The sequence below is a fragment of the Myodes glareolus genome, chromosome 3, assembly GCF_982192425.1.
Source record: "Myodes glareolus chromosome 3, mMyoGla1.1, whole genome shotgun sequence".
NCBI classification, from domain to species: domain Eukaryota; kingdom Metazoa; phylum Chordata; class Mammalia; order Rodentia; family Cricetidae; genus Myodes; species Myodes glareolus.
Genome location: NC_142028.1, coordinates 4014760 through 4042151, shown reverse-complemented (window position 1 = coordinate 4042151; position 27392 = coordinate 4014760). Strand labels below are relative to the sequence as shown.

General features: G+C 46.9%; 1 protein-coding gene across 1 annotated transcript in view; it reads right to left on the bottom strand.

Moving 5' to 3' along the window:
- The window catches only part of Tmtc1 (transmembrane O-mannosyltransferase targeting cadherins 1), a 204997-nt gene extending 178191 nt beyond the window's left edge, over nucleotides 1–26806 (bottom strand). The window contains exons 1-3 of the mRNA XM_087903940.1: nucleotides 26476–26806; nucleotides 11478–11655; nucleotides 491–564 (exon numbers count right to left, since the gene is read on the bottom strand). Coding sequence (XP_087760066.1) covers nucleotides 491–564; nucleotides 11478–11655; nucleotides 26476–26774 — 551 coding nt within the window. The 5' untranslated portion in view covers nucleotides 26775–26806. The remainder of the gene's footprint in view (nucleotides 1–490; nucleotides 565–11477; nucleotides 11656–26475) is intronic.
- Between the last annotated feature and the right edge of the window lie 586 nt (nucleotides 26807–27392).

The following is a 27392-nucleotide window of genomic DNA, read 5'->3' as shown; positions in this document are numbered from 1 at the left end:
CCTAAAGCTGATGCGAGGGGTGGGAGATGGCTCCGTGGGAAAAGTGCCTGCTGCACAAACAGACCTCTGAGTTCGATCCTTAGCATACATTAAACAAACAAGATGTAGACAGAAGTCTGTTGTATTCACAGCACTGGGCAGTGGGGACAGGCAGATTCCCATCAGGTTTTGTGAGAGACCCTGCCTCAAAAGATAATGTGGAGAACAATTGAGGAAAACATGTACATGTGAACATGTGCGTGCATGTATAAGGACTACATGCATGTATGCACACACACACACGCACACATACACACACACAGGGGATATTAAATGCTTCAAAAGTAGGATTGGAAGATAACAGGTCTGCATTCGGTAAAAAGAGGGTTTCTCTCCCTGACACCCACCAAGCATGTTATAGTCCACAGTCTCTCTCCGGTCAAGCAGGGCTTTAATGTATATGTGGCAGTATGGGACCAAATCACAGAAGGGTTTGCTGAACCCCACTCACCTATGGTAGGAAAGAAAAGCCAGCAGGAACAGCAGACATGCTAACACGTCAGCTCTGCCCACGATGCCAGCCACCTAAAAAGTGTAACACAACGAAAAATGTAAAACTTGGATATTATTGTCACGGTATCTTGTGGAAATGCATGTGATTATGAACATGGGAATAGCACAGCAGAAACCATATTATTTACAGGTGGCAACCTATGGACTAAACCCCTGATCACCTCTGATGACAATGTATGCTTCGTGGTACAATACAGAAAGAAAAAAGGGAAATAAAGGGACTGAATTTCCATACTTAACCTGCTTCCCTGGTTCTCTTTCACAGAGGATCAATGCTCAGTATCAAAGTTTGTTCACCTATTGACTTATTAAAACACACTTTGAGGGTGGTGGGCATAGCTCAGGGGTAGAGTGCTTGGCTAGACTGTACAATGCCCTGGGTGCGAGCCTCAGTGAACCCTATCAGCACACGTGAGTGACAGGCTCATGTCTGTGCTCATCACAGAGAGTGGGGCAGTGATGTGTCACAGAGAACTTACATAGTGGAGGGAAACCAAAACCAGAGAAATGCTTTTAACGAGGGGGACTCCTGATTGCTAGAGAATATATGTTTGTGTGTGAGTGTGCGTGTGCACAGACGCATGTCTGTGTGGTTTCATAGGTCTGTCAATACCCCACAATGCACTGCCCCACCTCAGACAAACACTGGCTCTCTGGAAAAGTGTCTGATCCTAGGGCTGAGGCTCAAGGATCGTTGTCTCATGTCAGAATATAAAAGCACTCAAAAAATGTTAGTCAAAAAGAAAAAAAATCCAAAGAAAGGGGGCTCCCACCGAACAAACCTGAGAAAACTTGATCCAAACAAGGAGCATCATATATTATGAACCATTGAAAACACAGAAACCCACAGTCCACACGGATGACAGGCGGGTGAAGAGGGTCACCAGTGTATAAACACACACCACCAATAAATGAACGAGGGAGACTCTGCCCCACTAAAAAGCCAGGCTGCGTGTGTGGCTAGAGCAGTCAGGCTGGAAAATAGCCGCTGGCTTCTAGAAGAGCAAAGAGAAAGAAGCCAGAAATGTCCATCGAGCTGGGCGGGTAACTCCGTAGTAAAGCGTTTGTCCAGCAAGCCCAAGGCCCTGGGTTCAATCCTCAGCACCATTAAAACGAACATAAACAAGGGAACAACAGATGTTAACTCTAGGATATGTAAGCTATCTGAGTGCAAGGTAACTACATGACTTCAAAACATTTCCTCGCCAACTTAACTTTCAAAAGAATAAAAGGATGAAGATACTACGAGGCTGTATTAACACAGAACACCACGTCCACAAGGAAATAAAAATGAAAATTATCTTCAAAGATAAGACAAAGATGCCATGCAGGCCTGTTCTAGCCAAGGATATAGACCTAATCACATGCATGAGAACAATCAATCAGACAAATTCCAGGTGAGATGCAATCTATAAGAAGGAGGATGTAAATATATTATCAAACATATATATAGACTTTAAATTATAGCATATCAATCTGAATTACGATCTTATTACATTTGTATTACATTGTATTTTTATTTATCATGATCCTAATTATGTTACTACTTATAACTAAGAATAAGATAAAAATCATAACCTTATAGGTCAAGTATGTTACATATATATGTACATTATATACTGATAATGATATTAAATTTATACATTTAAAATATATTATCTATTTGAATATAATATATTATTTTTATTTTCAAGGCATTTTAATATACTATGCCTCTAAGAAGTATTTGTAGTATGCATTATACAGTATATATTTATATAACATTTATAAGTTGCACTCAAATATATTAAAAACATTTTATATTATATATCTTAATATAAACCCCAAATCATACTGAAATTTATATATTATGTGATAGAATGACAGTGCTCAGGACGAAAAGAGATGAAACCAAAACCATGAATAATTCTCTCCATGCTAGGAAATACAGAACTGAATTATTGATGTGCGAAGGAGCATGAATTATGCAGCCCTCTCTAACTGTTTCAGAAAACAAACAATATTTTTATATAGAGGGAGGAAGAGAGGAACGACAGCACAAAACCAGCAAAACTTAAAAATCAGCGAGCCCTGATAAGGAACACAGAACGAGAGTGAGCATTAAACTTGAAGTTCTCTTCAGACGTGCTGTCTAAGAATGGGCACGTGGGGGCAACGAGGGATGCTTTACAAACCCCAAGTTACCATGCTCCATAAATACTCTCTCTCTCTCCCTCTCTCTCTGTTACTCTCTCTCTCTCTCTGTTTCTCTCTCTCTCTCTCTGTTTCTCTCTCTCTGTGTTTCTCTCTCTCTCTCTGTGTTTCTCTCTCTCTCTCTCTCTCTCTCTCTGTTTTTTCTCTCTCTCTGTTTCTCTCTCTCTCTGTGTTTCTCTCTCTCTGTTTCTCTCTCTTTCTCTCTGTTTTTCTCTCTCTGTTTTTCTCTCTGTTTCTCTCTCTGTGTTTCTCTCTCTCTCTGTCTCTCTCTCTCTGTGTCTCTCTCTCTGTCTCTGTCTCTCTCTCATACAAGATATAAAATTGTAAAGGAGAAACAGGAACACAGCTTTTAAAGTAGTTCTGTTTTAGTTTGCTTTCTATGGCTGTCACAAAGGACCATGACCACGACCTGAGGAGGAAAGGGCTTATCTCCTCTCACAGCAGAACTCAAGGAAGAACCTGGAGGCAGGAACCGAAACAGAGGTCACAGGGACATGCTGCTCTCTGGCTTGTTCTCCGTGACTTGTTCTCACACATATCTGTTTCTACTACCCAGGTCCTTCTGCACAAGGACGGCACAGCACCCAGTGCTCTGGGCCCTTCCACATCAACAAGCTATCAGGAAAACGACTGGCCTTCGGGCCAAACTTATGGGGTATTTTGCTAACAGAGGTTTCCTCTTCTCAGATGACTCTAACCCAGCACAGCATCCCCAGGAAGAGCTGGGCCAGGAGTCGTCTACATGGGAGATAAGTAAGGCTGATCCCTCAGGCACAGAGAAGGCCCCAGGTCCATGTGCACAGCAGAATCAGCCAACACGAAGAGAAAATGATGTTCAGAGACTAAAACCACTAACATACTGTTATGCGCACTCAGAACTGAAGCATTATTTAAATAATCTTAACAGTAACAGCCAGGAGCCCGATATCGGGGTAAAACCCAGAAGATCAGAGAACCAGGAGCAGCTGCCAGTGGCCTTGTGTCCTTCCTCAGTTCAAAAGGCTGAGGTCCTGTCTGCACCCCAGCTTATAACTTCGTGTCTCCACCTCCCAAGTGCTGGGACTGAAGGAGTGAGCCCTGAGTACTGAGAGTCAAATTCTCTGTCAACACCGACCAGCTAACTCCTCCCTCTGATCTGCAGGCAAGCTTTATTTGTCAGAACACAAACAAAATATCACACAACACAAAATACAGTCACAAGAGAGGCCATGGCATTGGTGCAGAAGAGCCCCTGACTTCTGAAACTCAACCGAGGCCCCAGTTTGCTGTCTTGGGTGTTAACAACACCTGATGGCTGCTGCCGATGAGGTGACACGTGGAGGTTCTGTATCGTGTAGGTTTTAGGGAGGGTGAAACTCTCGCCCCCAATATAGCACTTCCTGTGTGTGGCTATAGAAACTATCCTACACGGTGTCTTTCTCTGGCTTTATTGGGTAGCTTAGTATGCCTACCAGTTAAAAATCTAAAATCTATGTGTGTACATATGGATTCACAGCAGGTCACATGCTGGGAAAACTTCAAATCCATCCTATGAGAAACCTGAAGGCAGTCCAAGAACCTCAAGGGCAGCACAGAGCTGGAAGCTGTGACCCGACATGGCTGCTTGGACCACACGCAGTGCTCATTAATTGGTTAATCTATAAGGAGCCTGAGAGCAACATCCGAGAAGCCGCATGACTCCGGTGAGAGAGGCCGTGACAGTGTGAACAAAGGTGTAAGACCCCAGCTCAGTGGCTGGAGAGATGGCTCAGAGGTTAAGAGCATTGCCTGTTCTTCCAAAGGTCCTGAGTTCAATTCCCAGCAACCACATGGTGGCTCAAACCATCTGTAAAGGGGTCTGGTGCCCTCTTCTGGCCTGCAGGCATACACACAGGCAGAATATTATACACATAATAAATAAATAAATATTAAAAAAAAAAAAGACCCCAGCTCAGACTCAGGCGGAGCAACGACTGTGCACATCACAGTTGAGGCTCAGACGGGCTCCGTGGCCGCTGGCGACTTAGAACGTTTAACTCAGCGTGAACTCAAGAGAAGGTTGAGAAGACAGTCCACATGGCCTGCCATGAAGCCCTGGGGCGAAGCCCAGAGGGATGCTCATCCCAGAACAAATGATGTGGCCGACAGCAAGGCTTGCAAGTTGATTCTGAATATAGCAAAGTGAAGTACAGCAGTCACAAACTGTGCAAACATAAAGACTAGTTCCTGCAAAGTGTCTTGAAGCCCTGATCCTCACTCTGAGCCAATCTGGAAGGAGCAGAAGACTCTGCCAGCCAAATGCACCAAGACATAAAGAATATACTTGCTGGGTATGATGACTCATGCCTGTCATCCCAGCGCTGGAAGGCTCAGGCAGGAAGATCACAAGTTCAAGACCAGCCTGGGCTACCGAGCAAGCCCTCACCTCAACAGTAACACCATAATGTAGAATCCCATTAGCAGAGGTTCAGAGAGGGTGTAACAGTGGGAGTGCTGATGCTCACGGGCTCCTCGTGAGGCCAAACCACAGTGCGCACATTAAACACCTGCTCTGTGCCCTGCTGAGCTGAGGTCTTGGCCAAAGTGTCTGACGTCTAAAACAGAGTAAGCATCCCTATCAAATGCTTGGCTCCGGGTGCCATTTCCTCCGACTCTGCTACTCAGTGGCATCTTGTTCATTCATCGTGGTCCTGATCCAGTGAGTGAGAACTGCTGGGGAACACTGGCCTGTATCCTGTCAATGATATTTTAAGTAAATGCTGATTGGCCAGTAGCCAGGCAAAAAGTATAGGCGGGACAACCAGATAGGAAGTAGAGGAGGGTCAATGAGAACAGGAGAATTCTGGGAAGAAGGAAGCCCATTCCTCTGCAGTCCTGACCTAGCCACAGAAGAAGCAAGATGTGACTGTCCCGCTGAAAAAGGTACCGAGCCACGTGGCTAACATAGACAAGAATAATGGGTTAATATAAGTTGTAAGAGTTACTAAGAAGCCTGAGCTAATGGGCCAATCAGTTTATAGTTGATGTAGACCTCTGTGTGATTTCTTTGGGATTTAACGATTATGGGAACCAGGCAGGATAGAAAACTCAGACAACAGGTACCATAAGCCAAACGGAGGGGCATTGTCCACCTCCAGGACTTTGACATCTGCTGGAGTCAGGTGAAAGTATTAAAGAGGACACTGCTAAGTTTCAAACCTGGAATGAAGGACAGAGGTGCCTATTTAATATATCAAAGCAGACTTGGTTGCCAGGTTCTCCCAGCATCCCTCAGTTCCTATGTTACAGCTTATGGCTGTGCATACCCTGCCCTCTCCCTGAACTCTTCTCCAGCCTAGGGAGTGGGCTACCCTTCCCCCAGTATGTTGCAGACATTTTGGTTACCATTCACCTCTGTATCTTCGGTCTCCTGTCTGCTACACCCGGTTCCCCTCTCTCCCTTCTGTCTTCCACTCCCCCTCCCTGCCACACACAGAGCGCACAGCTCAGCCTGGACTTCTCTCCACCGGACTCTCCCAGATACCTCTGACTGTACTCTCCCACATAGTGACAGTAATCTTTCTCCTCTACCACACCTAGGAGTACTCATGCCCTTTCCTTTCCTTTCTCTCTTTACATTCAGACACAAGACTATGTATATCACAAGGAGCAACTGTTGCCAGGAAAGAAAAAGGATTCATTCTGGCAACAGGATCTGGGAAGTATCACAGAAAGGACCACCTCTGTAATCCAAGAGTTAAAGACGAGACAAAGATTTCAGGAGTTTAAGGCCGGGCAGGGTCAGGAAAGGCACTGACATGCATTCCTCATGGAGGTGGGAGACCTTGCGGTGGTTTTGGATGGGGGAGCAGAAGTGACAGAGCGTGAGCTGAGAGTGACAAGCAGCAGGGATGGAAGGTGACGGTGGTGATGCTGTGGCCATGGAGGCTGAACCTCCTGGTGTTCGGGTATAAAAAAGGCAGCTGGGCAGCTACAGTGGGTGAAATATAAGCATGATACACAGTCACAAGGCTTTCATCTCTAGGAACTGCTATGTTAACACACTGTTAACACCCTGGAAAATGCTAGTGAATATGGCTGAATAGAACTTAAAACCGATGAGTCTCCCATACCCCTAATGCTTGGCACCAGAAATGTCTTGGAGTTTGGATATTTTTTTTTTTACTTTAAAATATCTTCATGTACGAGCTATGTGATGTCTTAGGGATGGGACCTAAAATTAAACATGAAATACACCCATATTTCTTCATACTTTCTATACACACAGTCTGAGGGTAAACTTGTACAATACTTTCAGCGTTGCCATATTTCAGCCGTGACCTGTCACAGGAGGTTAGGCAAGGAATTTCCTGCTTGTAACATGTCAACACTCAAAAAGTGTCAGGCTGCAGAGAATTTGGAATTCGGTATTTTTAGGTTAAGGTATTGGAGCTGTCATCGACCTGTGGACCTGTCAGCCAGGATAACAAAAATCGCAGGTGGGAAACGCCCATTAGAACACCATTTGCCTTCTGCACTATTTTAGGAATCTGTCGACGGGGTTGGTACCAAGTAGATTCTTCACAGTTACAAATATTTATTTTATCTGAAAGAATGAGCTCCATTAGCATCAGACAGGACACATGACAAAAGCCAGGAGCCAGCCGGACTGATTAGATCAGAGCCAATTTTCTCCCAAGCCCTCCTGTTCTGAGTCTAGAAATGTCGGCTTTAAACTTCAAACTCTTCTTGGTGCTTGCTCTTGCTTTCACTTCTGCAGACCAAAGATCTCTATGATGACCAAATTTAAACTTTCAATTTAATGTGATAATCACAATAATTTTCCATGCTTTTTCCCTGATTCAGAATTCAGGAAAGCATACGTTTTCAAAGAAATACAACATTGGGAAACCTGCCCAAAACTCTGCAGGGCGTAAATGAGGTAGTCTGAACCTTTTTACTCCCTGCCTTGAGGGGCACTACCCCATGTCCCCATAGGCATGTATTCAAGTGCTTGCTGAAAGATAAGATTAGTCAACGTGCCCCCACTTTTCTCTCCTGTTTCTCTTATATTGATCTGTGATCTGTATGTCTACTCTCCAGCTTCCTGTGAGCTTGTATATAAACTGGGGGACGAACCCTGCATCCCACCCCCGCCATTAATTGGAACCTACAAGCCCACCTACCCTCATTAGCTATTTGTCAACTGCCTCCCTTATAAATACAAGCAAGCCACATCGCCATGCGCACACATACGCATACCAATGCATCTAAACAAAATTCCGCCCCCAAATTTAAATTCTCCATCCTTCCTGGAATAACACATGGTCCCGTTTTCAGTCATTTTTTTTTTAACAAAGATGAGTGATTTCCCAAGGCTCCCATGTCTTAATGTGCATGTTTAATAATTTATCACTAATTGTCTACGAAGCACATTGCTTCTTCTGTCTCTCTATCCTCCTCCCTAGAAACGCGAGCTCCAATCTATAATTAAAGAGCAGACTCCATTTCACTTTATAGTGTAAATGCTATGTGGGGTCACATTTGCTCACCTCTGCCAGCGGCTCCTTCATCTTACAAAACAGTCTCTTCCCAGGGTCCTTCTCCAAATAACGGCCCGGCTCTTCAAAACCTCTGCCTCTTTAATTGTGTTACTATGGATTTGTTTATTAGCACAAAAGCCCCTGGAAGCCCCTTTCTAAAGGTCATTTTGCTAATAGGATTTGCCTTTTCTCCCCCAAGAATCCACCCTACCACTATCAGCTCTTGCTCACACTGCCCAAGATTGCCTCTCACACGCACTCTCTCCACTCCCGCAGCTGCCCTCACGTGCAGGGCAGCCCTGCAACTGTAATATACAAATCTGTAAATATGGATTATCATCATCCTCACCTTCGATATGGCCCACACTGCCAGGAACAGAAATCTCTGCTTATTTTCCTCCACAGCGTCCACAAAGCGCACTGGAGAGTTAGGTATTTCTCATCTACTTACGTTCATACATAAAACTTATAAGCATACTTTTAAACACTAAAGAATCTGACGTCTCATGCACCATAAACACTGACATTTTAAAATTAGGCTGTATTATACCCAAGGGAGCCTAAGTAGCTTCAGCTGCCTCATCGTTTGCCTAAACACTAGGGGTGTTTAATTCTTTTCTTTTCTTTTTTATTGAGACGTGTCCTAAGTTGGCCTGGAACTCTGCACTCCATAGCCCAGGATAACTGTGAACCTCTGATCTCCCTGCCTCCACTTCCCAAGTGCTGAAATCACTGGCCTAGCCATTACATCTGCTAGGGAGAGTTCTTCCTTCAGTGGAGACCTCTCAAGTCTTCCCTTCTTGTGAGCTTCCTCAGAGCTACTTCTCCATCAGCATTTTCTCTTGATGCATTGCACACTAATGTCTAAATATACTTTGTTTATCACATTACCTCTCTATAATAAAAATACATATGAATTCTTTAGGGGTATGTGTGTGTGTGTGTGTGTGCTGCAAGACATGGAACTCGGGGCCTCATACATCCTGGGCAATCGCTCTACCACAGAGCTATATCTATGGCCTTTAATTACTTTTTAAATTTCCTGGGATAACCATAAATCTCTACATATTATATTTTAATTATGTATTAGTATTCTAGCTATAATTCACATCATGATGAAAGTAGAAAAATGTTAAGTACTAACCATGAAAGTGTGCACGTTATTAAATATGGCTAGTTGGGTATCTGTGGCTGGTCTACCTTCTCTCAGAAGAGTAAGAACGTGTACCACACAATTCTAAGCCTTTTAGATTGTTCCCATGGGTGAGAATGGAAAGGAGTGTGTTACAGGCATGGCTTAACGCTTTGGACTCCAAAGTCAGAGGCAATTACCCCTTAGGGGTCTGTCTACCACTTTGTGTAATGTTTTATGATCCATAATCTGACAAATCATTCAGGTTTGGCTTTAATTTGGACAGAAACAATGAGTGTGAATACACCAGTCTTCGTAACAACCTGCCTCAGAGTTTCCTCTCGCTGTAACGTTTTACAGGCGTGTAGTAAACAACTTTACAAGACACGCTGGAGGACTTCCATGTCAAACTCTTCCACTTATAGGAACTTTGCCAAGTCTAACATACTCAGAAAGAGTTAGAAAAACTATCTTAATGATAGAACTGTTTATAAAGTGATTTTTATCTGTCCCTCCCCCCCCCACACCAGACATACATGTATATATATACAGTCTTTAGATGAGATACATTTGAGACTACACACACACACACACACACACACACACACAAACAGGCATGCATGCACGCACTCACGCACATACTTATTTGTCAAACTTCAGGCTCAGAGATTTAGAATTCTGTTCATGGAAACATCACCATCATACACCAAAGTGGCAAGACCAGTCCTCACTGTGATATCAATTAATTGAATCAGACATCTCATGCCAGTTCAAATAAACCTTCTACGAGTCCCTATGGACACTATTTCACTTCTGACTCAGAACTTCAACACAGAGTACCACCCAGTATTTCTAAGTATTCTTCACGGAAATAGGAGCCCTTCTCTATGACTCTGATGCCTTAATTGGCAGAGGCATCGCAACACCGACACGTCTGCAGGGTCTCAGAGGCGTGTACTGCTGGGACACGGTCAGATCCCAATGTGTGAGCTTTCCTCATCCAAACAAGAAGGAAAGGAAAGATGAGAACATCTCCAGAAGAGATCCAGTGTGATCTCTTTTTAAAGAGAGCCTTTAAAAAGTATGCTCTTGGGCAGATCTTCAAGGAAGTGTCCAGAGCCAGCAGAGGTCTCACAAGCCATGCTTCAAAAACCATGATTCCCATCACCCACTGGAAGGCTCCATTCCCTGAAAACCTTGGTGCCTGGGACCCATCAGAAAGCTTTAACCTATCCATAGTAACATATAAAAGAAATCAGCCGCCGTAACTAAGACAAGACATTGTGGCTTCATGACACTGTCTGGTGCTTGATGGACCAAAGCATTTTTTTGTTTTGTTTTTTGGTTTTGTATTTTGCTTTTTGAGTCAGGGTTTCTCTGTAGCTTTGGAGCCTGTCCTGGACTTAGCTCTTGTAAACCAGGCTGACCTCAAACTCACAGAGATCCACCTGCCTCTGCCTCCTGAGTGCTGGAATTAAACGCATGTGCCACCACCACCTGGCTAGGACCAAACCTTTTATGAAGGGCCACAGATCCAAACTAGCAATACCTTCTAAACAAGGTCTTCCTCACACAAAAATCACTAAACCTCTTATCAAGGAACTCAGAAAGCAATTTCTAGGTCACCCAAGTCCATCTCTGTAACTTGGAAGGAAACCAAACATGATAGGAACAGGCAGGAAGCCCGGCCATCAGTCCAGCTTCCTCAGTCTTTCCTCCAGCACCTGAGTTTCATAATGTAAACACAGGAATGAAGCGGAGCAGGGATGATGACATCATGGCAGCGGCCTCACAATGACCCCTGCCATCGAAAAGCACACGGGGTTTAGACTATTTTGCAAACAGAATACTGGAAGTGTCCTTTACCCCTGATTATTCTCATATCCTCTGTGCAAAGATGCAATTGAATCCTGGGAAGAGCCCATGGGAACAATCTAAAAGCAGCCTTGACCAGCAGAAGGGTACAGAGGTCAAGTTAAACATAGTGTGGGTCTCTCAATGCATGGGATTTGAAGGGGGAGATGACTGGTTCAGCTGATACACGCGGGTAGATGCTTCACTGTTAGTGGTCATTATTTCATGGTGCCCATCAGACTCACCGCCTCCGTGTGGACAGGGTGCACCGCGAAGAGCAGGGCGGTGACGAAAGCCAGCCTGCGGTTCTTGAAGACAGTCTTATCGCAGGTGTACATCAGCACAAGGGTCACCAGGCAGTGTAGAATGACGTTCACCGCATGGAAGTAGAAAGGGTCCATGCCAGTCAGAAATATGTTTAGCCTGTGAAAATGGTAAAAAATAAAAACAGAGAAGTCTGTACAAGCCTTACTCACAATATAAGCACAAGAGATCCACCCTGCATTTAAGAAGACAAGTTATTTGATAATTGCTTCCGGCGACTCTCAACACTATGCTTGTGGACATTCCAGCTTTTGCTGACCTCAGAACTCCAGAAATCAGTGCAGAGACAGTACATCGCTCTCCAGGGAAGTTGGACCCCTCACAGAAGGCAAACAGACAGGCATCACTCCATGACCTATGAAAGTCCTCCCTTATTATTATTCTTGTGTTTACTTCTGGTCCAGGGGAGGAGCCCAAGTGCTGGTGTCAGAGTCCCGGCTGCTGAAGATGCACAGAAACCTGGAGACTGCAACTGTGTCTCAGCCAGGACGAACCAGGCATGAACATATGGTCTCAGTCATGGTATCACCAGGAACCGTGTTTCCGGATTCTCCATCTGGAAACTGAGTCTCATTGCCACCCCCCACAGGGCTCCTTAGCAATGCCTGCTACTCCCAGCTGCAGCTGAGACAACACAGAACAAGCTCACCACGAGGGTTCAGTATTTGTAGCGTTTTCCTTCGCGTTTATTATTTACTTTGTGTGTGCATGTCTGGGGGGAGGAGAATGGAGCGGGCAGGTGCATGTGTTCACACATGTGTGCCACTGTGCACATGTGGAGTTGAGAGGACAACTCACGGAAGTCTTTCTCACCCAAAGAGAGAAGAATGCTCTCTCTCTGCACCACGTGGGCCTCCGGGATCAAACTCAGGTCATCAGCCTTGGCAGAAAGCCTTTATCCACTGAGCCATCTGGATGGCCAGGGTTTGTTTTTTTTAACACAAGCTCCCACTGATCTGAGAATCTAATTGCTAACACTATGATAAGCCAACTAAAAGAGAACCACAAACAGAAGGGAAATCAGGTGCTCAGCGTTACAAAAAAACACCTTCATGGCACCAAAACACGGAGCGGATACATCTAAAGGTTGCTTTTAATAACAAGATATAAAGTCCCCAGCTAGGTCTGAAGAGCAGGTGTTCTCAGCCTCCCTAATGCTGTGCTCCCTTAACACAGTTCCTCATGTTGCGGTGACCCCCAGTCACAGAATTATCTTCGCTGCTTCTTCAAAACTGTAACTTTGCTACTGTTGTGAGCTATAATGTCAACATCTGTGTTTTCTGATGGCCTCAGGTAACCCCCATGAAACTGTCATTTAATCAAAGGGGTCGTGACCCACAGGTTGAAAACTACTGGTGTAGAATTATAGAAGGAAAAGAATTTCCCAAACAAAACCTCTTGCTGGGTGTGGTGGCAGAAACTGGTGATCGCAGCCCTAGAATGGTTGTGGAAAGAGGTGTGGATCTGAGACCAGTGTGGGCTACAGAGCAAAGCCCTTCTCAAAAATCCAAACAGAAATCCTCTTATCCAGGGTGCCTTCGTGGCAGTGCACACACAGTAAGCAGTTTGATGATCCACATCTGTCTGCCCTCCAGTTCATGACACCAAACAGCAACTCTGGGTCTTTATCCTAGGGCTATTCACATCCCCCCCCCCAAAAAAAACCACCCTTTGCCTAAACATCCAATCAAGAATGGACAAGTCACCCGTAGCGATGACATATGTGGGTTCTGAATAGCTGGCTTGGTTCATGCACAGCTTGGGTCTTCAAAACTCTAAACACACCAAGCTTCATTTGGCCACATGAATCTAAACACCAGTAACTGATTGGGGTGGTTTGAGAAATGTCCCTCCCACAGGCTCCTGTATTTGAACACCTGGTCCCCAGTTGGTGGTGCCATTTGGGGAGGTCATGGTTAGGAGGCGTTGCCTTGCTAGAGGAAGGTACTCAAGTGGAAGAAGGATTTGAGGGTTTGTAGCCTCCCTTTACTTCCTGTTCTCTACTCTGCTTCCTGTTTGTAGATGAAAATGTGATCGGCCAGCTCCCTGTTCCAGTCAGCTTGCATCTGTGTTTCCCCCCCACTGTAGACAGCATCTCTCTGGAATTGTAAACCCAAACAAATTCTTTGTCCTTTAGCAAGTGGAGATGGAATTTCAAAGAGCAAATGTGGTGCAAGAGAATTGTCTATATTCTGTCAATCATGTTTTAAATAAACGCTGATTGGCCAGGCAGGAAGTATAGGTGGGAAAATCAGACAGGAAGTAGAAGTGATGTAATGAGACCAGGAGAATTCTGGGAATGAGGAAGCTGATTCCTCCCAGTCCTGCCCAGACCATGGAAGAAACAAGATGTAATCTGCCTGGCTGAGAAAGGTACTGAGCCATGTAGCTAACATAGATAAGAACAATGGGTTAATATAAGCTACAAGAGTTAATAAGTAGCCTGAGCTAATGGGCCAATCAGTTTTATAACTTACGGAGATCTCTATGTGATTTTCTTTGGGATTTGCTGGTTGTGGGGTACTGGGCGGGACAGAAACCCCAACAAACAAGCCAGCCCTCATGTTACACAAATGGGCTAGCAAGACTAACTCTAAGTCTAGGATGCAGAGGGATCCCTGAATGGATCTGTATTTTTGACACATGCATGGCCATGCCAAGGATCCAAAGCCTCAGCCCCACGGGGAATGACAAAGCCTTACCCAGCTGATGTTCACCTATAGAGACTTCCCCTGTGCTGTGCCTAACAAGCACATGGAAGGTTCTGGGTGGCCAGGGGTGGTAGGTGGCTTCCATCCACGTGAACACCCCCCATCCCAGCTTTCCTGTACCCACATCTGTACATCTGTCCTTTCTTCCTTCCCTCACTGCTTACACTCAGTGGGACTGGAGCAGTGTAGGTCATGGTATCCTGGTCTGACTGAGACAGGGTCCTAATCAATAATGTAGACGGATGAACTAAGGGTGATTGATTCCCGACATCAATCTTGGACTTGCACTAACATATTTATGCGCACAAAAAACCTCATAATATTATTTATAAAATAACAAACAAGATCTAGAAAGCATATAAAAAAGAGAGAAATGTAAGTTTGAGACAAAACACTAGCAAAATTTTCAAACAGAACCAATGTGTGAGCAGAGAACACAGTCTCTGGTTCTGGAAGCCAATATGGGTGCCAGGAGAAAGGGGGTTAACTGATTAAGTTCCATAATTTAATAGAAGAGGAGCTGTGATCAATGCTCTGCATCTATGTCTTAACAGAGGCATCCATCAAAATAGCCTGACATCTGCCTGCATACATGACGGCCCAGGATGGATTTGCAGCCAACATGGAGACTAATACATCAATGTCCTCCAGGACCGAGACCTCCAGTGCCTGTCACAGAACCCTAGTATCATCTCTGATCCATCCAATGTCATTGCCAGCAGCTCGGTGAACCTACAGAATCCACACTCACAAAGGCTACACACTGTGCTGGGAAAGGGAAGGGTCCACTGGAGACTCACTGAGATTCACATGCAAAGTGACCACAGGTGTTCATGTCAACACTATGGCAGGGGCAAAAAACACACTGGGTATGAAGAGGAACAAAATACGTGCAGGCAGACCAGAACTGTACATATACTATGGCCCAGAGGGAGTTGTTACCCTGACCTGAGGAAGTTAATGTTCTCCAGCCACTAAAGCAGGACAAATCACCGACAGAGAGAAAAAGAGCCACAGAACTAAACAGTTTGTCATTTCAGTTCATTCAGCAAGATTTGCTAGATGCTAACCACAGGAGGCAGGGATAAAGAGAGACAAAGCGAAAATATGGTGTTTACTCTTTTCTTTCTTTCTTGGTTCTTGTTTTTTATGATGGCACAGGAGATTTTTTTTTAAAAAAAAAGACAGAATGACTACTATTTAAAAAACAAGGAGGTATCACCATGCAGCTACAATGTAAAGTACTATACACCAAAGAACAAAGGCCCTGTCCCTCAGGGACTCCATCAGCTGACACCTCCAGCAGCTGAGATTTCAACCTTCAGAGGAAAAGAACCAAGATGGCCTCAGCTCATAGCACTGAAGTGTGATGTCCTGTCTGGATTATCAGCTTGATGGGATTTAAAGTCACTTAGGGGACATAGCTCTGGACCTGTCTATAGTACCATTTCCTGAAAGGGTTGAGGGGAGACACTCACCCCCAAAGTGGGTGAGTCCTCGAAAAGAGAGTTCTAGACACAAAGAGATCCAAAGAGCAGGCAGCAGGAGTCTGCCTGCCGCTGTTTCTTCCCGAGTGAGCCCTTGGCTGACATCATAGCTTCTTTTGCCGTCCGATGAGGATTCAGCCTGAGCAGCTCCTCGGGGACCTTCCAGACCTCACCACAGTAGGACTGCCTAGGCATCTTGCTTCAGGGACTGAAGGTGGCCCTTGTTACCCAGCCTCCACCTACAACCCAACCTAACAACCTTTATACCAAGCACATATCCTATGGGTTCAGTGCTGCTGGGAAACTCTAAGGCAGCTTGTAAAAATTTAAAATAATACATGTGCCTGGATGACCCACACTGTCCACAGGAATATAGTGGCAGTCCCTCGACACCATCTAGCCAGAACAGTGTCTCAGGTTCCAGGTCACCCAGAAGGTACCACCAGGAGGCCCTCATTAACAACTGTCTTTGGGAGTTACAAACAATTTTTCAGAGATTTAAGAAGCTAATTTTTCTCCATCGCTGAAATCCATTGCATTCAGCACACAATAGATTCTAAAAGAAGTCTGTTGAATAAACAAACGAATCTCAAATTACACTGGGAGTCAGAAAAACCCAACTTTCCCTTTCAGCTCTAAGAACCCTTTATTTTATTTGGTTTAGTCTTGATTTCTCAGCCAAGCAGTAGGAAATATATTTTCTTCCAAAATAATCTTACCAGGAATCTCTGGTGATCAGAAAACCTCTCAGTTTAATGGACTCTCCCTTCCTCTTTGGAACAGGCTGTCTTCATACACAGACATGGGTCTCAAAGCTCCACAGAAGGCTAACAAATGCGACAGAGAACTCTGTGCTCAGCAGTAAGCCTCCTTTTCCAATCAGGAAGGGGGGCGTGTACTCCTCCATCGTTGTCTCTTCTGTGCATATGCACATGTGTGCAGAGATATGAATGCAGGTGCAGTTGAAGAAGAACCTTAGCTGTCGTTCCTCAGGTGCCATCCACCTTGTTTTTGAGACAGATCACCAAGTAGGTTGTTTGCCGACCAGGGAGCCCCAGAGACTTGCCCATCTCTGCCTCCTCAGTATGGCGTTAATAAGCATGGTATCACTACTATGCTTTTCTCCTTTTCTTTTAACATTGGTTCTGGGAGATTGAACTTAGGTCCTTATGCTTGCAAGGCAAGTGTTTTTACCTTCTGAGCTATTACTCCAACTCTATCATTATTTACGGTATTTTTCCTGGGTGTCCACAGCCCAGTACAACCCACCGAACAAGCCCATCTTCTGTTTCCATTTCCCTACCTCTAGTTGTCCTGAGGTTGTCAAGCTTGGCAATGAATTCCATGGTCATCTCAGCTCAATCAAACAATAAATAACATCTGGCTCAGCTTGCTTTCCCTCTAAGGCAATCCTATAAGTGCTTGCTCATTCTGGCTCCCTTCTTCATCCCTTCAGTTCTAGACAAATCACCAAATCATCACCTCATCCGTCTGAAGAAACAAACCATGCAGCTGACCGGTACCACCGTGTGGAGGGGATGCAGTTCTAACTGGAGCTCAGTCCTCTCATCCTCACTTGGCATGAGAAAGCTGCTCCCAGGAGAGGTGCCAACCGCCATTCCTGTCTCCTTGGCACTCTGAGCAATGACAGAGTTAAGAGAAGGACACTGAAGGGAGGGACACGGGGAAGGAACACTGGTGACGGCACAGGAAAGAGAGCGTGTCCAGGAAAATGTCAACAGAGAATCAGCACAGATCTAGAAGAGCCCACAGTCGCATATCCTAGCTACAGTTGTAACTAAGCTGTTAACATTACGTTTACTTTCTTTGGGAAGGGTGTGATCTCTCGCACACCTCGGTACACTGCAGTTCTGACGGGCCTACCCACAGTTACAGGAAATAACCCAGGCCGGGCAGAGTCCTCCTGAGACTCCAGATTCCAAATATCCCCAAAGCACCTGTGCTGCATACCAACTGCTATAAAACCAGGGCTTCCCCATCTCTCTTGGGTTCTCCAATGCTCTAGAATGCCATTCAGAATCAAGGAAATTGCTGCACTACAGGAGTGATGAAGAACAAAACTCAGGACCAAGGTGAGCTAGACATGCCTGGAAGAAGGCCTGAAGATTCCTAAACACACACTTTCCAAGCCTCAAGATGCACCCAGCTCAGAGCAACTGGGTGGCAGAGAATCTGTCATAGAAGTGTGAGCACACTCTGGACTCCAGGGATTTACAGGGGCTTCATTATTTTGTGCTTCATGAATTGACACAGGACTGAAGCCAATCTGCAGTCCCCTCCCTCTCTTCAAATGGGAGGTAGAGCTGATATCACACAGCCCAAAGCCCATCCCTTTAATCAGTACTGGTCTTTTTAGCAACACCAGCTCCATCCGGAGCATAGGGCCCACAGTGCGCCCCTCGCTCCTCAGGTGTGGTGAACCCATGAGTCCACCCTGAATAATAGGAAATTCCTCACATTGAGAAATTCCAAGGGTTTAGAAAGAAGGTGTCTCTGAAGGAACCCAAACCAAACACCAGTCCAAATTGAGATCACTGGACTGGCTAGTTCCTTAGGCAAGACTCTGGGGTCCTGCTCTGTTTGGTTACTTTACAGAAAGCAGGCACTGGCATGAATGGATCTTATGCCCCCAATGGGAAAAGGAGAAGGGAACCTCGTTCTGGGCTTTGCTTCGGAGGTATAACCCCTGCCTCGTGCCTTGAACTTGCAACTTGACTTCTGCAGCAATCTGAGCTTCAGTGGCATCCTGGGGAAGGAGGAACAGTGCCAGACTAAAGATTGCCGTTCTCTCCACATTACAGCTGAGAGCCATGATCATCCTTCTGCAGTACAAACTGCCCTTGGCCTGTGGGACACAGGACCTCAGAGATCCTCTGTGACGGCCAAGGAAATTCCTCTTCTGTTTCCACTTTTCTCTTGGAGAGAGGAAGTAAAAAGGTAAATTAAGACAGAAAACCGGGCTGGAGAGATGGCTTGGTGGCTAGGAGTACTTGTAGCTTTTCCAGAGAACCTGAGCTGGGATCCCATTTGGCAGCTCACAACCTAGCGCTCCAATTCCAGGGAGATCTGGCTACCTGGTATGGGCTCTACAGGCACCACAGTCCAGTGCATATGTACATACACACACACACACACACACGCAGACACATATACACAGAGAGAGACACATACACAGATACACATACATACACAAAGAGACACACAGACACACACACATACACACACAGACACACATACATACACATACACACATAGAGAGACACAGACACACACACAGAGACAGGCAGATACACACAGATATAGACACACATATACACACATACACAAACACACAGACACACATATACACACAGACACATACAGACACACAAATATACAATACATACACACAGACACAAGCACACATACATACACACAAAGATACATATACATATATACACAGACACACAATAGACACATACACAGATACACACACATACAAACACAAATAGATACACACATACATACATACAGACAGACAAAGAGACACACAAATACACACAGACAGACACATACATAGATACACAGATAGACAGATATACACACAGACACACAGACACACACACACACACAAATACACACCACATACACATACACACTAAAAATAAATTTAAAAAAAAACCAGAAACCACACAGACTTCCCATACAAAGAGAGCAGCCCTATATTTAATTCTTCAGCCCTACTTTTGCCAAGCAAAGTTCTACATGTTACAGACAGATCACAGAGCAGTGGGGATTGTGGGGGGTCTGGATGAGGACAGTCTCCTCTGGGTGAGGACAGGTTCTTATAATGAGTGTTTGGTCCCTAGATAGTGGACCAAACTAGTGAGAGGTGTTCTACCGTGAGGGCTCTGATCTGATTCAGCGCTGGACGAGCAATTCACTGGTATTATAGGGAGGTGGAGATCACAGGGCAGGGGTTCTTGGAGGATCCATCTGGTCCTGGGCTCCTGTCTATCTCACTCTCTGCTTCCTGCTGGATGAGGTGGCAGCTCAGCTCTGCACACCTTCCTGCCATGATACTCTGCTCTGCTTCACCACAGGCCCAGGAACCACAGAGCCAGCCAGCCCCAGACCGGAACTGTGAGCTTCTTCCTTTCTTAAGTGCTCTCAGGCATTATGTCACAGTGCCGGAAAGTGACGAAGAGATCAGAGTAAGAAAGTAAAGGTGAAACGCTGAGAATGCTTAGATCGGGACTCCTGGGCTGGCCTCCATGACAAAGCAATGTCTCAGCAGATGCTAAAGGTACAGAGAAAGCCAGCTCTGCACAGCTTAGGGAAGGGCTTTCCGAAAGAAGACTGCCCAGCACAGAGGCCGTCAGCAGCAGCAAGTCTGGCTTGTGAAGGAGCAAGGGCTCCAGGGTGCCGGGTGGAAATGTCAGTCTAGACATCGGCGTGGGAGGCAGGAGTCCAGGACTTTGCAAGCAGAAGCCACATCTTATCAGTGGGAAGAGACACACTACCATTCCTCTGGCATGACCAGACATTCCTCAGTCCTCATAAAGAGGAATGGCTAGACTCAAAGTCTGGAAAAAATAAGAGTGTGGCTGTAAAGGAAAATAGAAAGACATTTGTCGATAAAAACAGACTGCTTCTGAAGGCAATTCTAGGACCTGCAGAAAAACCCTACAAACTAACATTCAGTTCCTCTCCTTTCCCACTCTCCCTATACAACCAGACTGATATCTAGACTCACCTATGCGACCACAATCACAGTCTCTGCCTCCAGGGCTTTCTTGGTTTAATACAGAAATTTTAATTTCTTTAAAATCATTTCTCCATAGAGTCTTTATCACCTTTGATTCTTTTTTCCTTGCCTGTGTTTTGCGTCCATCACAGAATGTGTGGGCACCTCAATCAAATATCCCAGGCCATCTCCGCTTACTGTCTAGAGCATACAGAAAGCAGTGTCACCAGAGAGAGAGAGAGAGAGAGAGAGAGAGAGAGAGAGAGAGAGAGAGAGAGAGCTCAAGGAGGTCAGGTCAGCAGTAGACCTAGGATGAGCATTTCAGGGTTCTTTGGTGCGGAGGGGGGAAGCTAATGCTCGCACATTCTCAGAATTAGTAGAGCGCTGTGACTCAAAGATAAGAGCCGCTGGCAAAATCTCTCATTACCAAGCCTTAAAGCATCGCAGGTCCCCACAGCCACTTATATTAACATATTCTATTTTTTAGCTCTGACATTTAAACCACCCACTTCACTCTTGTGATTTATGTTAGTATCAGAAGCCTTCGGTAAAACTTTATCGCAAACAATGATCTAATAGCCTAAACATGGAAAGATAAGCCAGGAGTTTAAGGTCAGCCGTAGCTCCCCCATCTTTAGTGCTGAAGACCACGGGTTCTGTTGAGTCAGGTTCCACTCAATGGCTGGATGGAAATTTCCACAGGAACTTCTTCTCAAGAGGAAAGGGAAAAAGGATATAAATGAAAACACTAAGTACCTTTTAAATCAACCAAGGCAGTTCTTCAAGGGGGAGTTAGGGGCACTGTGGCCTTTGGTTCCGTGTCCGTTCAGTAACTACAGGGAAGCTTAATGTGTTTCTCCTGATTTCAGAGGTCATGACCAGGGAGGGAAATAACATGATGTCCTTTCCAGGAAAATAGATGCAACGGGAGACCAGAAAAGACAAAGATCAGATGTTTCCTCTCATATGTGGAACTTGGATTTTATAGGGTTATAAATCCATATATATAATACACACATGCACACACACATATAGAGCATGCAGGTAAGGGGGACACTATCTGGAGAAGCAGGAAGGGACGAGTAGGAGGGGCAGCCAGGAGAAAGGAGAGGGGAGGGCTGGATACAGCCAAAGTACACGGTGTACGTGAGCGAAAACCATCTGTGTGAAGTCCCTCTCCCCCACTCTGCACACTGAATGAGCACCAACAAAAAAGTTAAGGACAAAAACAGAAGCCGAATCAGAGGAGCGTGAGGACAGCAGAGTAGATTCTCACATGGTTTGTTTCTTCTCTGCTATTGTCTACAAATATTCCTGCATGTCCTTGCTCATGAGAATATAAGACAGGGTAACTCAAGGAGCAGAGGCGACTGCAATACTTAGGCATGACCCCCGGGGATAATGCAGGAGAAAATATTTACTACAGCCATGTGAGAGGTCACCATTACCTCGCCCACGCAAGTCTGATGCTTGGCTTTGGAAGTCCGCAGGGCAGGAAGATGGGAGAGAGGGCTGTGCACAGGAAGTTGGCTTGGGCTAGACCGCAGGCACACTATGCTACAGAACACCGTGTCTCACTGCCTCCGAGGCTCCGCCCGAACAAGGTGAACTTGCAGAACGCCTGACTCTTCCACTCAGCTACTCACACCTGTGCCCGCACCCCTGAGTAAGAGCTGGGAGGGAGGTGGGGGGGTCTAGACTTGAGGCCAGGACCTGAGCAACTGCTCTCACCACCAGGAGTGGCCAACACTTCCTGCTCAGTCTGCATGGGACTCCACAGCCCTGAAAACCTAGGCCACTCAGCCTGATCATGGCCTTCTCAGCCTGAGCATGGCCACTTCCCTTTCACCTTCCAAACCTCTCAGAAGTGTCACCCAGGGTCAGCCCTAGCAGAACCACCCTGGGAGGAGGGGTCTAGAAACAGCTAAAACGGAGCTAAAGTGAAGGCGTACACAACCCTGTCCACCTTGTGCCACTGTTCGAGACTCTGCAACTAGTATGCTCGGATCAGTATGTGCTCAGTCCACGACACCTTTTAGGTGAGAAACACGAGGAGGCTCTTTACTATAGATATATAATATATAGGTATAGCCATTATTCTTTCTATACAAACATCTGTCCAGCAAAAGAATTAAATAGCAATTGGCCATATTTGTTCTTAAAATACTTTCTATCTCTTAGTATGTGACATTTGAATATTTAATACTCAATTTAACAATATTTTAAATATTTAACAGTTAAATATTTAAAATATTGAGGATATAAACTTACTTTTACTAAAAAAAGGTTTATGTTTTTATTTGGGATTCTATGTGAACAAAAAGTAAAGTACAAAAATGAGAGAAAAATGAACAGACTTTGGGACATTTATAGTGCAGAATACTATTCAGGAGTGAAAAGGAATGAACTCTTCATTGCACACAACCATATGAATGAAGCTCCAGAGAAATGCTGAGATTTAAGGGGGGGAAAGGCAATCTCAATAAAGTGTATGCTAAGCAATTTTGCTTATGTAACATCGAAATGATAAAATTATAGAGATGGAGAATTAGTGGTTGTCATAGGTCAGGGTGGGTGTTTGTGAACTGGATGTGAGAGCTTTGGGGTGTTGCTACAGTGAGAATGTTCAGAGTCCAGATGATGGAAGTGTTCTAGGCCTTGTAACTACAGTAGAATCTCAGTAATTGACACCTGTCATAAAACTGCTGATACACCAAAATAAATAAAATAGGCATGCACAAACCGATGAAATCTAGGGTGTGGGGAGATCCCACAGATTATATCAATGCTATTTCCTAGCACCCAGGACCACTAGCCCAGGGGTGGCCACACCCACAATGGGTTGAGTACTCACACATCAATCACTAATTAAGAAAATACCCTTCAGGCTTGCCTACAGCCTGACATTATGGAAGCATTTTCTCAATTGAGGTTCTCTCCTCACCGATGCTCTAACCTGTGCCAAGCTGACATAAAAGCCAGCCAGGACAGTTGGCCAATGCCTGATTCATAAATGATCCAAGGAGTTTGACATCCCTTTTTGCAGGTTTAAGTTATATAGGTCTCTAGACATGGTAGCTCACTGAATCTGTAATCTCAACACTTAGGAGACTGAGGCAGAACTGTCATGAGTAAAGAACAGTCAGCCTGGGCTGTGGAGTGAGAGCCTGTCTCAGGAAACAAAACCAAAACAACACAACAACAAAAACAGGGGGAAGAGGAAAGGGAAAAAATATTAAATGTGTCTGAAGACTTCAAGGACCTTCCATTCATGCAACTGCATGGGAACATGGGGTATACCTAATAGACTATGGAAGACGGAGCTACTCTGATGGAGACTGACCCCCTGAGCAGAGCTGGTCTGCTTTCTCTTCCAGATAAGGTAACTATTTCGAGTCACACACACCCTGTCTGCACTTCAGGCTCACAACTCAGAGGCAGGGACACCACTGTATCTCTGTTTGCTTTCTATTGCTGTGATAAACACCATAACCCAAAACAACAGAGGGAAAGGGGCTTATCGCCTTACGTGTCTGGATCACAGCTCCATCGTTTGGGGAAGTCACGGCAGGAACGTGCAGAGACATAGAGGAACACTGCTTACTGGCTTGCTCAGCCTGCTTTCTTATACAACCTACGACCACCTGCCCAGGAGTGGTACCACCCACAGTGGGCTGTGCTCGCCCCTGTCAATCATTAATCAGGAAGAGGTCCACACAGGTTTACCTACTGACCAATCTGATGGGGGCATCATTTTCTCAACTGAGTTTCCCTCTTCCTAGAGGACCCTAGCTTGTGTCAAGTTGACTGAAACCAACCAAAACAAAAATAACAACCCACACAGCAAAGATCAATGTCTTAGACACCAAAGTGCTCTGCAAAAACAATAAACACCCAAAGAGGGTTCATATCCCTCCTTTCCCCTACTTTGCCACCCCTGCCCGTCAACCCTGCCGATTTCCCCACTAACCCCTCCCACGGGGGATGGGGAAATGAAGTGGAGCTAGTGATATAAGGGGTGGAGTTGCTGCACAGCCCTCCCTCCCTTCCTCCTCTGCCCTGGCAGAGCTCCTGTTAGGAACCATTAACAACACTTGGACAGCCAGCCCATCCGCCAGCAGGCATTCAACCCTGGCCCTTTAAATGGAAACAGCACAGGCCAGGAACCAGGGCTGTAAAAAAGTCTGGAGAGCTGTGAGCTTATTCACCTTCCAATTAATCAACAGCCTCGCCCACTCGATGAAAATGTTCATCGAGTGTAAAAGGAAGCGTTCCTATTTTTAAGATTAAAAAAAAAAAAACTTGGGAAATTAATAAGGCTGAGAAACCGCAGCTAAGGCTATCTTGGGTTGAAAACCAACACAACTTTCCAAAGATAAATGTTTGTAAAACATCCCCTTGCGAGTCAGACGTGTTATTTTCTCGCCCTCTTTAAAACATTAGTTCATTTGAAAGAAGTGTGTGAAAAGTCAGCTGCCGGGGTCTCCTTGTCTAAGTCATGGGGTCGCCTCTCCAAAGCCCTGGGCCTGAAGGCCCACGCTGACTGTTACTTTGCCAACTGTTCCCAGAGATCAGTTTAATGAACTAAGGCTCCGATGACAAGGATTGAAAAGAGGTTAATGCGGGGCTGATACCCTGTGAGCTGTGTGCTCCTACTCACACCAGCGGAGCCAAGTTACACTGAATCAGCTCTTTGGCTCCAACCGGTCCTTTCCCCAGAATTCTAAATTCAAGCGGATACCCCACCCTGCAGACGAGTAATTCTCGGTCCGGAACCACTACTTCACACCAGAAACGCTGAGTCATGATTCCGGAGCTTGGGAAGGGTCTCTCTGCGACCCCAGGCAGGTACCCCACCACTTTGCGCGTACTCGGTGCGAGTCCCTGAGTCTGGGCGCCACACGGTGGACTCAGAGGCTGTGGTTGCGGAGTTCTCGAATGGGGAGGCTGGGATTGGAGATACTGGGGTTAGGGAGGCTATCAGCGGCTCTGCAAAGTCTGGTGCGCCAGAGTAGGGTGCCTGACCCCTCTCCCCAGCTCCTGCCTGGAACACTCACAACCTGGCAGCTCCAGGAGCATCCTAGGCCACTTGATCCGTCCCTTCTACTCCTCACCCGCCTAGCAGTCAAATCTCCCGGGAGAAGCTAACAACTTGGAGCATCGCCACCCTCTGGAACCCGCGGATCACCAGTAGAAAACTGGGAAGGGTAGTGAAGGGGTCGCGTAAGAAGTCAGATCCACCAGCAATGAACCCCCGGCAACCTAGCAGAGGAAGCACAGTCTCTGGGGAAACTCAATACCAACTCCGCAGCCGGTGCCCCAGGAGCTAGGAAGCGCGGGAGAACCTAGGCTTGGCTGGGAGGACCGAGGCAGAGCGGGGAGGTCCCTGAGTAGCGCAGAGAGAACCCAAGACAGAGCCAGAAGAAAACGGTGCTGTGCTTGAGAACACGGGCAGAGCCTTAAGAACCTGGAGTTGACATCGGTAAGGACCAGAGGCGGAGCCCAGAGGACTCGGGACAGAGTCTGGCGGCGCAGCAGGATCAGGGCTAAAACCGGGAGGTTCCAGCCAGAGCGACGAGGTCCTGTGGCAGAGCGCAGAGAGAAGCCGGGGCTATATCGCTGACAGATACTAGACAGAGCCGGGAGGACCTGGAGCCGAGTAGAAAGCACTGAGGATAGAACCAGAAACACCAAGCATAGAGCCCAGAGGACCTGGGGCAAAGCCAGGAGAACCGAGCAGAGCAGGGAGTAGCAAGCGTAGAACCTGGAGGACCAGGCTGAGCCTGGAGAACACAAAGTAAAACGGGGCAGATCGAGCTGATGGCAAAAAACCATGTAGGGTAGAGCCTGGGGGAAAGAGCTGAAAGGGGAGGACACCCTAGAGGAGGTACGGATGGATCCGTCAGAAGTGCCCCCGCAGTGACACCCCTTCTCCGGGGACAGGTGTCCGGACCCCAGGGCGCACGGGGCTCACCTGAAGGACAGCACGCACAGCGGCCGATAGGACTTGTGGCTGGTGCTGTCCGCCAGGCCCTTGCCCCAGAAGTCGTTGGCGAAAACGGCCCAGCGCAGCGGGGCCCCCGGCCGCACGTCGGGGTTGTTCACGATCGCCCACACGTCGTCGTGCACAAACTCGCCCCGCAGCGAGCGTCCGTAGCACAAGCAGCTGGCCCCGGCTAGCAGCGCCGCGGCCCCGGCCGGAACCAGCCCGCAGCGCGGGCGCCGCGAGGGCGCGCGCTCCCCGCCGCCGCGGTCCCCGCGGGTCACCAGCATCGCGCCGCCCGCACGGCCGCTCCCGCGCGGCGCGCATCCTCCCCGGCCGGGGCCAGGGCGCGCGGCGGTCTGCGTGGCTCGGGCATCGCGCGCCCACTGTTCCCGCCCGGGCGCCCCGTGCTCGGCCGCCGCGGTGGCCCAGCTGCAAATAAACAGCGGTCCCCCCGCCTCCCCGGGCCATCGCCGCCGCCTCCGCCCACTGCGCATGCCCGCTCGCGCGCCTCCGCCTCCTGAATCCCGGGACCCAAGGTCCCTAACACCTGGCCTCCGCCTGTGGGCGCCGCGTCCCAGGCGACCAGAACGGGGACAGGTGGAACGGGGGCGCTGCGGGGTTTGCGGGAGGGGGACACACGCGGGAAAGCCACTTGGGGTCTCTCCGGGTACTCTCATTTGCTCTCCCAGACCTCTCCCCAACCCATCTCAGGGGCGGAGGGGCAGGTCTCCACTGCCTCCTGGCCGCGAGCCGTGATGCTTAGCAAGTGCGCCATCTGCACCCCAACACCGTCTCTACCCAGAAGAGCGAGAGATTAGACACCCGCAGGACAGCGCACGGACATGCACCAGCGCCCGCGGGGTTTGAAACCTTCCACCGCGTTGCGTCCTAACCCTGGGAACGCA